Source organism: Entelurus aequoreus, linkage group LG19 (assembly GCF_033978785.1).
Source record: "Entelurus aequoreus isolate RoL-2023_Sb linkage group LG19, RoL_Eaeq_v1.1, whole genome shotgun sequence".
NCBI lineage: Eukaryota > Metazoa > Chordata > Actinopteri > Syngnathiformes > Syngnathidae > Entelurus > Entelurus aequoreus.
Genome location: NC_084749.1, coordinates 36,132,580 through 36,147,041, shown reverse-complemented (window position 1 = coordinate 36,147,041; position 14,462 = coordinate 36,132,580). Strand labels below are relative to the sequence as shown.

Sequence of the window (14,462 nt, the reverse complement as noted above, 5' to 3'; positions counted from 1 at the left end):
GGGTTAACTTATAAAGTGCAATTTTAAATTTCCCGCGAAACTTCCAGTTGAAAACGTCTACGTATGATGACGTATGCGCGTGACGTCAATGGTTGAAACGGGAGTCCAATACAAAAAGCTCTGTTTTCATCGCAAAATTCCACAGTATTCTGGACATCTGTGTTGGTGAATCTTTTGCAATTTGTTTAATGAACAATGAAGACTGCAAAGAAGAAAGCTGTAGGTGGGATCGGTGTATTAGCGGCTGGCTGCAGCAACACAACCAGGAGGACTTTGACTTGGATAGCAGACGCGCTTTCCGACGCTAGCCGCCGACCGCATCGATGATCGGGTGAAGTCTTTCGTCGCTCCATCGATCGCTGGAACGCAGGTGAGCACGGGTGTTGATGAGCAGATGAGGGCTGGCTGGCGTAGGTGGAGAGATAATGTTTTTAGCATAGCTCTGTGAGGTCCCGTAGCTAAGTTAGCTTCAATGACGTCGTTAGCAACATAGTTACAGGTCCATGGTTTAATAGTATTGTTGATTTTCTGTCTATCCTTCCAGTCAGGGGTTCATTTCTTTTGTGTCTATCTGCAGTTAAGCATGATGCTATCACGTTAGCTCCGTAGCTAAAGTGCTTCGCCGATGTATTGTCGTGGAGATAAAAGTCACTGTGAATGTCCATTTCGCGTTCTCGACTCTCATTTTCAAGAGGATATAGTATCCGAGGTGGTTTAAAATACAAATCTGTGATCCACAATAGAAAAAGGAGAAAGTGTGGAATCCAATGAGCCCTTGTACCTAAGTTACGGTCAGAGCGAAAAAAGATACGTCCTGCACTGCACTCTAGTCCTTCACTCTCACGTTCCTCATCCACAAATCGTTCATCCTCGCTCAAATTAATGGGGTAATCGTCGCTTTCTCGGTCCGAATCGCTCTCGCTGCTGGTGTAAACAATGGGGAAATGTGAGGAGCCCTTCAACATGTGACGTCACGCTACTTCCGGTACAGGCAAAGCTTTTTTTATCAGCGACCAAAAGTTGCGAACTTTATCGTCAATATTCTCTACTAAATTCTTTCAGCAAAAATATGGCAATATCGCGAAATGATCAAGTATGACACATAGAATGGATCTGCTATCCCTGTTTAAATAAAAAAAATTCATTTCAGTAGGCCTTTAAGAAGGGGTTAAAAACAAAACAAATTGTGCGCGCAGCAGCATTGGTGAGGGAGGGGCAGAGACAGAGAGAGCGAGAGAGTTATGATAAACGCGCATGCGTCGCCAGGCTCTGCTTTTTATCCATAGATTTATCAGATTTAATTTTTTATTATTTATAGCAGTGGTGTCAAAAGTGTGCCCCGGAGGCCATTTGTGGCCCACAGCTAATGTTTTAAAGGCCCACGGCACATTCTAAAAATACTATTAAAATTAACAAAAGCATAACAAGAGTGAAATAAAAAAGCTTAAAGGTTAAATGTAATTTAGAAAAAGTTGCAATGTTGACTAATAAAACAAAGCTGTTTGTTTTTTTTCAAACTGTCATTGCTCAAAACATAATATTGAATCAAAATCAATGTTATTATGAATTATTGAACTATCCAAGGTTCCCATTACTTCACATCAAATATTCCACTAAGAAAAATATTTTTGGTTGAAGGTTTTGCAAATTTGGTAAATAAATAACCCAAAAATATATATTTTGTTGTTTTCTTACTGTACCGAAAATTAACCGAACTGGGACCTCTAAACCGAGGTACGTACCGAACCGAAATTTTTGTGCACCGTTACACCCCTAATGATTAGGTGATTCCCAGGATGATTTCCAGAAAACAGGAGGACTTTGAGTGCAAAAACCCAAATATTTAAATGAGTAGTCGATGGGAGTTTTTGCATTTGTTTATTGTGTACTATTGACTTTGTTTTGATCAAACAATTGTTTGTAATAAGAGCGTAAGGAACACATTTAAATAGTTTTGGTATTTACAGTTGATTGGAGTTCAAATCCCAGCCGAGTCATACCAAAGACTATAAAAATGGGACCCATAACCTCCCTGCTTGGCACTCAGCAACAAAGGGTTGGAGTTGGGGGTTAAATCACCAAAATGATTCTCGGGCGCGGCGCCGCTGCTGCCCACTGCTCCCCAAGGGGATGGGACAAATGCAGAGGACAAATTTCGCCACATCTAGTGTGTGTGTGACAATCATTGGTACTTTAATCTTTTAATCTTTAATACATGTTATCAGTATAGGCTGATCTCACTTATGGATGATTGGTTTTGGAATCTACAGCTTAAAGGGGAACTGCACTTTTTTGTAATTTCGCCTATCGTTCACAATCAGTATGAAAGACATGCCAACGGATGGATCTTTTTTTTTAATGTATTCTAAATATTAAAAAAACATAAATAAAAGTCTGCTTACAGCGGAGCCAATGGAAGCTCCCCTTTTTCGCCCAAAAACATAAATACCCATTCAAAAAGCGCCAACAATACTCAATTTACATTTTGTGACTTGAATATGAACAAAGTATTGCTGATATTGTTATTATAAGCGCTAACGCAGACAAACTATTTATACCGGCGCCGTGATCAGTTCCTTGTGTGCCTATGTTTACAACATCGAGTGGTCTGCTGCTTCCTCGCTTCCCTGCTCCCTGTAAGTTTATTGTAGACCATAAATCATGCTTCTCACCTGAAAGGTAGATGGCTGAGGATATAATCAGACACATTGGAACAATTTGACAACCATTTAGGACCTGGAACTGGAGAGGACGACACGAAAAGCGCTTGTACGCCCCTGCGCCCCCACCCCGTTTCTTTACGAGGATTATGAGACATTATTCATCTAAATGGGAATATATGAACATCTCAGCAGTCAACATCCTAATGACAGCAGACTTTGTACAGTAAGTGATGTTTCATTATGTTTGTTGGCTCTCATAAAGTCTGCAGGGAGCAGAAATCAGTGATTAAGAAAAAAAGAAGAAAACGTGACGTGTTTTTTAAATTAATGCTCCGCATATGCTTAAAATGATCACAATACGTAAACATTAAATGTTATTATAAAAAGGTGCCCGATACTACATTACATTACATACTGTATATACTTATATCAGGTATATAAAACCCTAATCGAGGTGTTTGGATGTTTTTTTAGAGGCTCTAAAGGCAGAATTGAACGGCTCCCATAGGCTCCATTGTAAGATGACTTTTGATCGCATTTATTTAATATTTAGAATGCAAAAAATATGGTGATTGGGAATGACAGGCAAAATTTAAAAGAAAAAGTGGAGTTCCCATTTAAAACCCTGATCTAAACATCACTGCCCGTAAATCAATATGTTCATGTTGTATTGTTCATAAAATTTACAAACATATGAGATAATGTTGCATATTACGGTACTTATAACACAAATCAAAAATCTCAGTTTCACCCATCCACACAGAAACACAGCCATTAAAAGTGTGAACTAACCTTCAGCAGTTTCTCTTTCAGCTCATGATTTATGGTGCCAGCCACTCCATTCTCAACAATTTGCTGGCAAAACTCCTTTTCCAGCTAGAATTGAAGAGCACAATAAAGATTAAATGCAATATGAACAAAAATGGCTGTCTCGGATGTTCTTTATGTGCCATTTCAATCACCAAAATAAACAGACCTCGAGGAAACGTTGATGAATGAGACTTTCTTGGCAGGGCTTAGGCTCTGATTCTTGGTTCTTCTCAATCACCTGCTGTTTACAACTGACATTTGTTGACACAGTGTTGATACAATTCCCAGTCAAGTGCAGCGGGACATCCCCTAGAGGGAAGTAGATGGGTTTTTTTTCAGGGATGTGCTAATAGAGCAGCCAATGATTAGTATCGACCAATTTTCTTCAAAACATACGTGATCGCCATTGCGGGTTAATACCTTTTAATGCTGATCACAAACGCTGATCTCCTATGACTGACACTATTTAATTTTTGTCCAGTGGCAAGCATGGAGCAGGCATGCTAATAGCGGAGCTACTAATAGGATATTAATAAGTAGATTAATTAAAGTCCACAGAGAGGATATTATAACAGCAACTGTTGGTGGGGCAACTGTTGGTGGGGCAGCATTGTCACATCAAGAACATAAAACGTAGGAGAGCAGCGAATCGATCTATAATTGGTGGTGTTTATTCCAAAGGTAATATCAGTATATTATTATTATTATTATTATTATTATTATTAATACTTAAGTGAATAGGTCGATATTTTTATTTTCTCAAAATATTTTTTTTTGTTTTTGTTAAGTTTTACAAACTCAGGGAATAATTCCCTGGACACAGGAGGACCTTGAAGGCAAAAACCAAAGAGTTTATACGAGTAGTTGTTGCTTTTGTTGAGTTATTGGATACTATTGACTTTTGTTTTGCTCAAACAATCGTATGTAAAAGTGATAGTGAAATATTTGACTCATTAAAATGTATTTTATTATTGTGATGACATTATTAACCTGTCGATAGCTCTGACTATAAATACATTGGAAAATGTAAAGTTAATGAATGTGATTGTTATTGGCTCATCATTGGTGTATAGTAGTGTTGTAACGATACCAATATTTTGTCCTTAAATAAAATAGTGAACATACTAGACAACTTGTCTTTTATTAGTAAGTAAGCAAACAAAAGGCTTCTAATTAGTCTGCTGACATATACAGTAACATATTGTATCATTTATCATTCTATTATTTTGTCAACATTATTAAGGACAAGTCGTAGAAAATTAATTATTAATCTACTTGTTCATTTACTGTTAATATCTGCTTGCTTTCACTTTTAACAAGTTCTATCTACACTTCTGATAAAATTTAATAATCCCTTATTCTTCTGTTCTTTGATACTTTACATTAGTTTTGGATGATACCACAAATTTGGATATCAATCCGATACCAAGTAGTTACAGGATCATACATTGGTCATATTCAAAGTCCTCATGTGTCAAGGGACATATTTCCTGAGTTTATAAACATAACATACATTTCAAAAAAACGAAAGAAGATGTGATGCCAAAAAATATTGATGTAATCATAGTAGTATCGACTATATAAACTACTGTACTTGGTATCATTAGAGTGGATGTCAGGTGTAGATCCACCAATGGTGTTTGTTTACATTTTGATGCCGGTGAGCTACGGTGTGTAGTGAAGCATGTTGAGCTAGTCCTTGTCCTGCAGGGATGATACTTGTAAGAAACTTACTTTATTTGTAGCCATGGAGGCGAGGATTAGTGATTTAGAATTAGCTAAAACACTGCCGACGGCGGATGGACTTAAGCCGCTAGCTAGCTAGCCATGTCTTAAAGCACCACTTCCTGTAAAGCACCACTTCCTGAGGGCGTTTCAGTGTTATAACTTCACCTCTATCTTTAGTTTTAAAGCCAAAATGCGTCCGTTCTCCCTTTTCTGTCTAAACACTGTGTCTGCTTGTAAGTAGTCTGTGATTGTGCACAGCTGAACATGCTCCTCTGGTCATAAACCAGCAATGTCACGACGTGACTTTGACGCAGGCGCGGGGGGTGCGGGACCAGTACGTTTCAGAGACGGTATCGTAAAGAAAATGATTCATTAGTATCGCGGTATTATACTAATACCGGTGTACCGTACAACCCTAGTGTATAGCATAAAGCCCTGATTGGATCATCGCAAGTTTATGGAATTTCAACGTGGTAGCTGCATTTTCTTAATATTTGGTATATGATTGCAAAAACCCAACGTCTGACTTTCGAAAGCTGTTTGATTTGTAGCATCACATCAGATGTTCAAGCAACAATACCTTGGGATTTAGTTGGGATCTGTACTTTTGTGTTTGTTGTTGGGGTAACCGTCTTCGCTGGCCCAGGGCTTGGTTGTTTGCGGAATGGACTCAGCAGAGGTCTAGGCACCATACGATCTCTCAGAATCAGGATGGAGCCAAACCTGCTCTGCTCGACTTGGACTAGATCTTCAGCAGCTTGCAGCATCTCTCCAGTAGTGTAGAAGCCAAACTCATGGACACGTAAAGGTTGGCCAAAACATCGCAAAAAGCTAATCTCCAGTTCTGACATTTTAAGAGGACCCTGAAAAATGGCCTTGATTTTACTATTTGTGTTGGTGCAGCAACTGTGGAATAACATATGTATGGAGAAATACATCATTAATAATTTTCTGGTCCTACCTGTGAGAGGAGGAGGCGTAACTTTGCCCTTAGCTGAGGGGGGAGGGCTAGAGGAGCACCACCTCGTCTGGGTAGAATCACTGATGAAGACTGGTGAAAATTGCGGTGTGGCAAGTACTTCTTAGTTTTCTTGTCTGCAGTGGATGTACGCTGCTTGGCAACCAGCTCTATGATATTTCGAGTGGACTCATCGCTCACAGCTGTGACAGAACAAAGGTAAGTCTTTTACTTCCTGAGGTGTTGTAATAAATTATTCAAGCCAGAGTGAAAAAAATCATATTTACCCTTTAAGTAGATGCCACCATTGTTATTAAAGTTCACCGACACCACATCAGGCATGTCTTTCACCATATCCATGACATTTCTGAAGCCAAGGAGTTTCAGAGGCAGAGGATGGCCTAACATAGTTGTGTAGTCCCGACTGAGTTTGTCAGGGTCCAAACCTAACTTAGATGACACGAGCAAGGAGCGGACATCCTTCTTAAGCTTTGCCAAAATGTTGTCCTGGTTCATCTTGTCTGATGATATCTGCACAGTTGCGGGACAACGTGTGACCACAGGGTGTTAAAAGATGATGCATTTTGGCCAACTGTACTGATAGTATTTTAATATTTTTTTATTTTTCATTTAACCTAAAAACAAAGGTGTGCAAAAAAAAAAAAAACAGACCCGAAAGACTTCTGCTTTACTTGGAATTATTTAACTCCCAATTGTGAATTGCAGTTATTTTATAAAATTTACAAACTTTCAATAGATGGCAAAACGGATGGGAAATATAGCCTAAAATTTATATCGCGATATATATTGCAGCCTCCTTCTACAATGATATACATCACTATATTTGCTCTGTAAATGATGTAACTGTTACAAAACGTGTTACAAATGCTTCTTAGTAGGCTGCTTACATATGCTGTAACATATCAAATAGTTGTACTATTTTCTCAAAACTATTATTTACCTACTTGTTAAGTTACTGTAAATCTCTTGTTACTTTTGAGATGGTTTTATCGACACTTCTGTTAAAATGTACTAAGCAATTATTCTTCTGTTTGGATTCTTAAATTTTTTTAGGGCAATATTACACATTTGGGTATCGATCCAACACCAAGTAGTTACAGGGCAGGCAGTGTTGGTCATATCAATGCTGATACTGATACTAAAGATCACTGAACGGTTCAATGTTTGATCACCATTATAATCAGACAAAACACAGGACGGCAGTGTAACAAAATCAATTAAATATTTAAATTGTTTCCTAATATTGGCTCTGATTTAAACAATTTGGTTTTTGCCATGTGTCTAGGAATGTCGAAGGAGAGACAAGGAGAATGCGAGCTCCCGTGGATGTGATAAAAAAGATAGCGTGTGCTTTGTATTACCTGGCAGTCGAGGAAAACGGCAAATGCTTTTGGACTGGCAAAGCAGACTGTATCAGTTATTGTCCGCCATGTATGTCGCGGACTCGACGTCTCGGTCCAGAGTATATAAAGTCACCGAAAACGAATGGACAATGAAGGTGAAGGCAAAAGAGTGAAGAATGTTCCGACCAGATATCTAAATCCCTAGTTTGATTGATGTAAAATGTTATTTATCACATTGATTGTGTCTCATAAAGATTTGATTAATTTATGATGGCTAAGGTGTGATTCACTACAATAGAGCCCCACAGCACACTGGATTCCAATTAATTGAAATACCACAACACTGGATACTGTTCAGATAAGTTACATTTAAGAACTTGCACACAAAGCAACACTGGAGATGACTATGACGTGCACATTTTCCTTGCATGCGTACTAGGTTGCGTTGTGCCGGCGGACGGAGGGGGCAGGGTGTCTTAAATGGTGGCATTGTTGTGTGTGGACACGGATAAGATTAGGTGTGATTTACCCTGGATAACCTTATCCGGTTTAGTGTAAACGGGGCCTCAGACATATGGTACGAGTGATCTTTAGATGTGTAAATTTTGGGTTGAAATACAGTTCATGAACAGTATCATGTATCTGGGGGGTGGCAAAACAAAATAACGTTTTGGGCTTTTTTGCTAAAGTTCTCCAATGAGCAGACTGGAGTTGGAAGTAGTCTGGCCTACCATTGAAGATTTGAAGTTGTTGTCTTTCCCACTGTTATACATATCTAGCTGTATACCTCACCATATTTTTGTAGATTGAGTACATCAACATGGGCAGCACGGTGGTACAGGGGTTAGTGCATGTGCCTCACAATACGAAGGTCCTGAGTAGTCCTGAGTTCAATCCCGGGCTCGGGATCTTTCTTTCTGGAGTTTACATGTTCTCCCTGTGATTGCGTGGGTTCCCTCCGGGTACTCCGGCTTCCTCCCACCGCCAAAAACATGCACCTGGGGATAGGTTGATTGGCAACACTAAATTGGCCCTAGTGTGTGAATGTGAGTGTGTTGGCCCTGCGATGAGGTGGCGACTTGTCCAGGGTGTACCCCGCCTTCCGCCCGAATGCAGTTGAGCTCCAGCACCCCCCACGACCCCAAAAGGGACAAGCGGTAGAAAATGGATGGATGGAGTACATCAACATTTAACAAGAAGTGTAATACAATAATTGAGCTTTGAATGCAATAAATAATACAAATGGCTTTTAATGGACGTAGTTAAGTAGAAAAAATAGTTGCCTGGTGTAGTGATATGTGCTGGGAACGGATATTACGTAGCGTGCAGCATGGACCTCTACCTATGTAACACCACTACTGTTATGCCGGCACGGTAAACAACCGTTCTGAAATAAAACATGTTCCAGTCATAACTACCCAGTGTATTATTCATGCTAATAACTAGGGCTGTGGGAAAAAATCGATTCGAATTTGAATCGTGATTCTCACGTTGTGCGATTCAGAATCGGTTCTCATTTTTTAAAAATCGAATTTTTTTTATATATTTAAAAAAAATTGTTTTAATTAATCAATCCAACAAAACAATACACAGCAATACCATAACAATGCAATCCAATTCCAAAACCAAACCCGACCCAGCAACACTCAGAATTGCAATAAACAGAGCAATTGAGAGGAGACACAAACACGACACAGAACAAACCAAAAGTAGTGAAACAAAAATGAATATTATCAACAAGAGAATCAATATTAGTTACAATTTCAACATAGCAGTGATTAAAAATCCCTCATTGACATTATCATTAGACATTTATAAAAATAAAATTTAAAAAAATGAACAATAGTGTCACAGTGGCTTACACTTGCATCGCATCTCATAAGCTTGACAACACACTGTGTCCAATATTTTCACAAAGATAAAATAAGTCATATTTTTGGTTCATTTAATAGTTAAAACAAATTTACATTATTGCAATCAGTTGATAAAACATTTACAATTATAAAAGCTTTTTAAAAAATCTACTACTCTGCTTGCATGTCAGCAGACTGGTGTAGATCCTGCTGAAATCCTATGTATTGAATGAATAGAGAATCCTTTTGAATCGGGAAAAAAATCGTTTTTGAATCGAGAATCGTGTTGAATTGGAAAAAAAAAAAGATTTTGAATCGAATCGTGACCCCAAGAATCGATATTGAATCGAATCGTGGGACACCCAAAGATTCACAGCCCTACTAATAACACTTCATGGTGGCAGCGGTGCGATGTATGTATCATTCATTATTATTATTTGCTGTATTATTCATACTAATAACACTTCACCTGGTCAATTAAAAACAATCTAGAGGCCACTTTAACTTTGCCTTCAGATATGAGAACGTAGGATGAACAATATACAACCCCCTCCACATCCCATTATAAATAATTCAATGTATATACTCTGTGATGATTAACTTGTATGATGACTGTATTATGCTGATAGTATATATTTGTACCATGAATTGATTAACGTGGACCCCGACTTAAACAAGTTGAAAAACTTATTTCGGGTGTTACCATTTAGTGGTCAATTGTACAGAATATGTACTGTACTGTAGAATCTACTAATAAAAGTTTCAATCAATCAAACAGGAATGTGCCTTTCGAAAAGGACTTTTGTCATCGACGTCCACAGGTGCTCGACATATTGCTGATTGGAAGTGGACCACATCCTATATTAAGACGAGACGATGTCGATTTAAAAGCTACAACAAAAGGTCGAAAACGTATATTTAAGTAGCCACAATTAACTCGGACACGCAATTATAAAGATTACGTCGACAACACTATTTTATCAACGACGTTCCGAAAGGCCCCAACGGGCTAAGTCAACGATAGCAAACAAAGGCTACATAAAACATGGTTATTTGTTCCACTTTTTCTTTTTTTTTTAATACATGTGTTCGACAATAGTTGGTTCAACTTGATCATTAAGACTACCGCTTTAAATAACATGTGTAAACTTCATATTTAGTTCGCCATTCCAAACAACACGTTTCCTTACCTGTCTGACAGTCTGTGAAGATTGATATTAATGGGTGGGCGGATTGATCCACATATCGATAGCGTCCATACCAAAAATATCGATTCCATCATAGTTGTGCTACGTATCACAACGATGATGATCAATATTTTTCACATCTTTTTTTAAATAGTTTATTGTGTTGATATGTTTTCTCACTTTTAACATTTTTAAACTTCTATAGACAAAATATAATTATTCATGCTAAAATTAGAATTATGGTGTAAAGTCAATGACTAAGTAAATAGCTCCTAAAACTTGGGACATTTCTAGAAAATATTTCAAATCTTGGCAAGTGGCAAATTTGCAGGTTACAATATCAACAAAATTATACCAATATTACTTTTATTGTTTGGGCAAATTAAAGTTAACATTGCAAAATAAGTAAACAAAGGCAAAAACTACCATTGGCTTTCATTAAAATCATTGGATTTGCCCCCCAATTCCCTCTTCCATGAGTTTTTAAACAATATAGAAATATAAGTGAAGTGAAAAGAATTATATTTATATAGCGCTTTTCTCTAGTGACTCAAAGCGCTTTACATAGTGAAAACCCAATATCTAAGTTACATTTAAACCAGTGTGGGTGGCACTGGGAGTAGGTGGGTAAAGTGTCTTGCCCAAGGACACAATGGCAGTGACTAGGATGGCCGAAGCGGGGATCGAACCTGGAACCCTCAAGTTGCTGGCACGGCCACTGTACCAACCGAACAATATCAACACTATAAAATACAACAAAAAAGATGTGAAAAATATTGATCTCATCATAGTTGTTTTCTCAGTTTTAACGTTTTTAAACTACAATAGACAAAATATAATTATTCATGTTAAAATTAGAATTATGGTGTAAAGTCAATGACTAAAAATAAGTGAATAGCTCCTAAAACTTAGGAAATTTGTAGTAAAATATTTTAAATATTGGCAAGTGGCAAATTTGCAGGTTACAATATCAACAAAATTATACAAATATTACTTTTATTGTTCAAGCAAATTAAAGTTAACATTGCAAAATAAGTAAACAAAGGCAACAACTACCAATGGCTGTCATTCAAATCATTGGCGTTGCCCCCCAAGCCCTTCTTCCATGAGTTTTAAACAATATAGAAATATAACAATATCAACACTGTAAAATACAACAAAAAAAAGATGTGAAAAATATTGATCTCATCATAGTTGTGATACGTAGTGATATTTTGTCTATTGTAGTTTAAAAATGTAAAAACTGCGGAAATAACTTTTCGAATAAGATATTTTTGTTTCCCCTACTTACAAAATCTTGCATGAATGTGTTGGCCCTGCGATGAGGTGGCGACTTGTCCAGGGCGTACCGCGCCTTCCGCCCGAATGCTGCTGATAGGCTGCAGCACCCCTCACGACCCCGAAAGGGACAAGCGGTAGGAAATGGATGGATGGATGGATGTAAAATCGTGTTCGAAGATTCTGCAACATCCCTAGGATGCTTAATTAAAAATTGCAAGTTGAATAATGCTTGTTTTCAGAATAAAATACTTTTACTAGCTTAAAAGTCCTGCTAATTTCTGGATATACAAATCTTAATTTAGGATGTATTCTGAAGTAAAATAAATTGGCTGCGTGGACAGATAATGTAACTAGTTTTTTTTTTTTTTTCTTTCTAAAATCTAATCTTTTTATCTTATATTTTGTCAGCTCTTCTTTGCAGTGTAATTGTTACATTGTCTTATAATGTGTATTTATATAATGTTAAACTGTTGACAAATACATTCATTAAGAAAATATGTTTTTGTCTAAAATCTTTGTCTGCATGCATTTCATTTTGATCAAAGTTATAATAAAAAAATAGACAGCAAAATCATAATTCATAATTTGATCGGCAATACATCTAGTCCTGTTGTTTAGGTAAAATGCATAATGAAAGGAAGGAGGGGAAATGCATAAAAGTTAAAAGGATGACAAAGCTGACATTCAATCTTCTGTGCATATTGGATTGATTTTAGCCTTTTACACAAAATAAATTCTTTAAAAATCCTCACCTTGCCCTATTCTCAGTAGAAAATGTTTGGACGGAAAAAAGTGCTTTCAAACAATTACTATTATTTCTTATTATGGTAAGATACATTACCATCTTGAAAAAAATATGTCATCATCACCAAACATCCTTGATTGATGTGGGTAACCCCCCCCCCCCCTAGAGGGGGGGGGGGGGGTTACCCACATATGCGGTCCTCTCCAAGGTTTCTCATAGTCATTCACATCGACGTCCCACTGGGCTGAGTTTTTCCTTGCCCGTATGTGGGCTCTGTACCGAGGATGTCGTTGTGGCTTGTGCAGCCCTTTGAGACACTTGTGATTTAGGACTATATAAATAAACATTGATTGATTGATTGATTGATTGATTGATTGATTGAATAATAAAAGTGTCCAAAAGGGTCAATTAAACAAACCTAAATTAAACTGTATTCATTGAAGATGTAATTACAGCCATTTCCTCAGCACCATTACCTGACATGCAGCCCCATGTCGATGACTGTGGACATTGGCATGTTTTCTTTAGAGAGTTGTCTTCATAAAACTCATTGGAACGGCACCAAACACAAGTTCCAGTATCACACCTTGCCCAATTCAGATTTTAGATTCATCACTGAATATGACTTACATTCAGTCGTCGATAGTCCACAATAGCTTTTCTTTAGCCCATTGTAACCTTTTTTAACTGTTTTGGTGTTAATGGCGGCTTTTGTTGAGCTTTTCTGTATTTAAATCCCATATCCTTTGGGCGCTTCCTTACCGTTTTGTCACGGACGGTGATTCCAGTTTCTGCCCATTTGTTCTTCATTTGATATAGTGCTTGAAATTGTCTGTCAATCAATCAACATCATTTTTAATATTGCATGATGATTGACCTTTTTGAAGAAGTTTGTTTCAATTGACATCTCTGTGTTGCATTGATTGATTGATTGAGACTTTTATTAGTAGATTGCACAGTACAGTACATATTCCGTACAATTGACCACTAAATGGTAACACCCGAACAAGTTTTTCAACTTGTTTAAGTCGGGGTCCACGTTAATCAATTCATGGTAAGGCAGCCCTGATTCATGTCAATTCACCTGGTGCAACTGCTCTCCAAAGTGTGAACACTCCTTTTTAACTGAAGACTAATGAACAAATTTAATCTGATGCAGGTGTTAGCTTTGGAAATGAAAATGTACTGGGCGATTCCATAATTGTTTCACTCTGCTTGATCTAAAAATGACACTTTTACTGGCTACCACAATTTATTTTTCTTAATTTCTTTCAGTATTTCTAAAAGCTACAAAGTTGCAATATGAAGTGACTATAGTTTTGTGTCATGTCTATTATCTGCTTTTTTTCTACAACATTAAACAACTGAAAGAACAGCCTCTTAAGTCTGGTGATTCCATACTTTTTTGGTTGTCACTTGAACAAGATGAGCTGTGACTGTGTGTGTCCAGCTGATGACAGAAGAGCTAGTGAGGCTGGAGCTCAGCTTTGTCCTGTCTCACTACAGTGCTGCAGAGTCTGGTCCAGGCTGTCATCAGAGATTTTCTCGCCCAGCCCACCGTCACGCACATTCGGGAACAAAGAAAGCGGATTAGTCAACAAATACAAGCCGCAGTTAAACCTGTGGCGTGCCGCTGGGCCATCAAGGGGGCCATAACGACTTATTCCATACAAAACTCAAAAGTAATCAAGAGAAATTGACTTGAAAAGAACACCAAAATCAAAGTGAAACCCAAATTAGGACTTTGACACCATTCGATCTGTCAGCAAATGCATGCTGAGATTTGCGGTGCACTTTGATGCTTCTGCTGACTGTGTTGTGCTTGGGTTTGATTTTCTGTCAGAGACGAGCTCAGCTTTCCAGTGGAGTTACA

General features: G+C 37.8%; 1 protein-coding gene across 2 annotated transcripts in view; it reads right to left on the bottom strand.

Moving 5' to 3' along the window:
* Nucleotides 1-10,645, bottom strand: part of tdrd5 (tudor domain containing 5) — a 30,641-nt gene extending 19,996 nt beyond the window's left edge. For both annotated transcript variants that reach the window (XM_062028418.1, XM_062028420.1), the window contains exons 1-6: nucleotides 10,567-10,645; nucleotides 6,447-6,690; nucleotides 6,163-6,362; nucleotides 5,782-6,064; nucleotides 3,640-3,782; nucleotides 3,456-3,539 (exon numbers count right to left, since the gene is read on the bottom strand). In XM_062028418.1, coding sequence (XP_061884402.1) covers nucleotides 3,456-3,539; nucleotides 3,640-3,782; nucleotides 5,782-6,064; nucleotides 6,163-6,362; nucleotides 6,447-6,675 — 939 coding nt within the window. In that variant the 5' untranslated portion in view covers nucleotides 6,676-6,690; nucleotides 10,567-10,645. The remainder of the gene's footprint in view (nucleotides 1-3,455; nucleotides 3,540-3,639; nucleotides 3,783-5,781; nucleotides 6,065-6,162; nucleotides 6,363-6,446; nucleotides 6,691-10,566) is intronic.
* Between the last annotated feature and the right edge of the window lie 3,817 nt (nucleotides 10,646-14,462).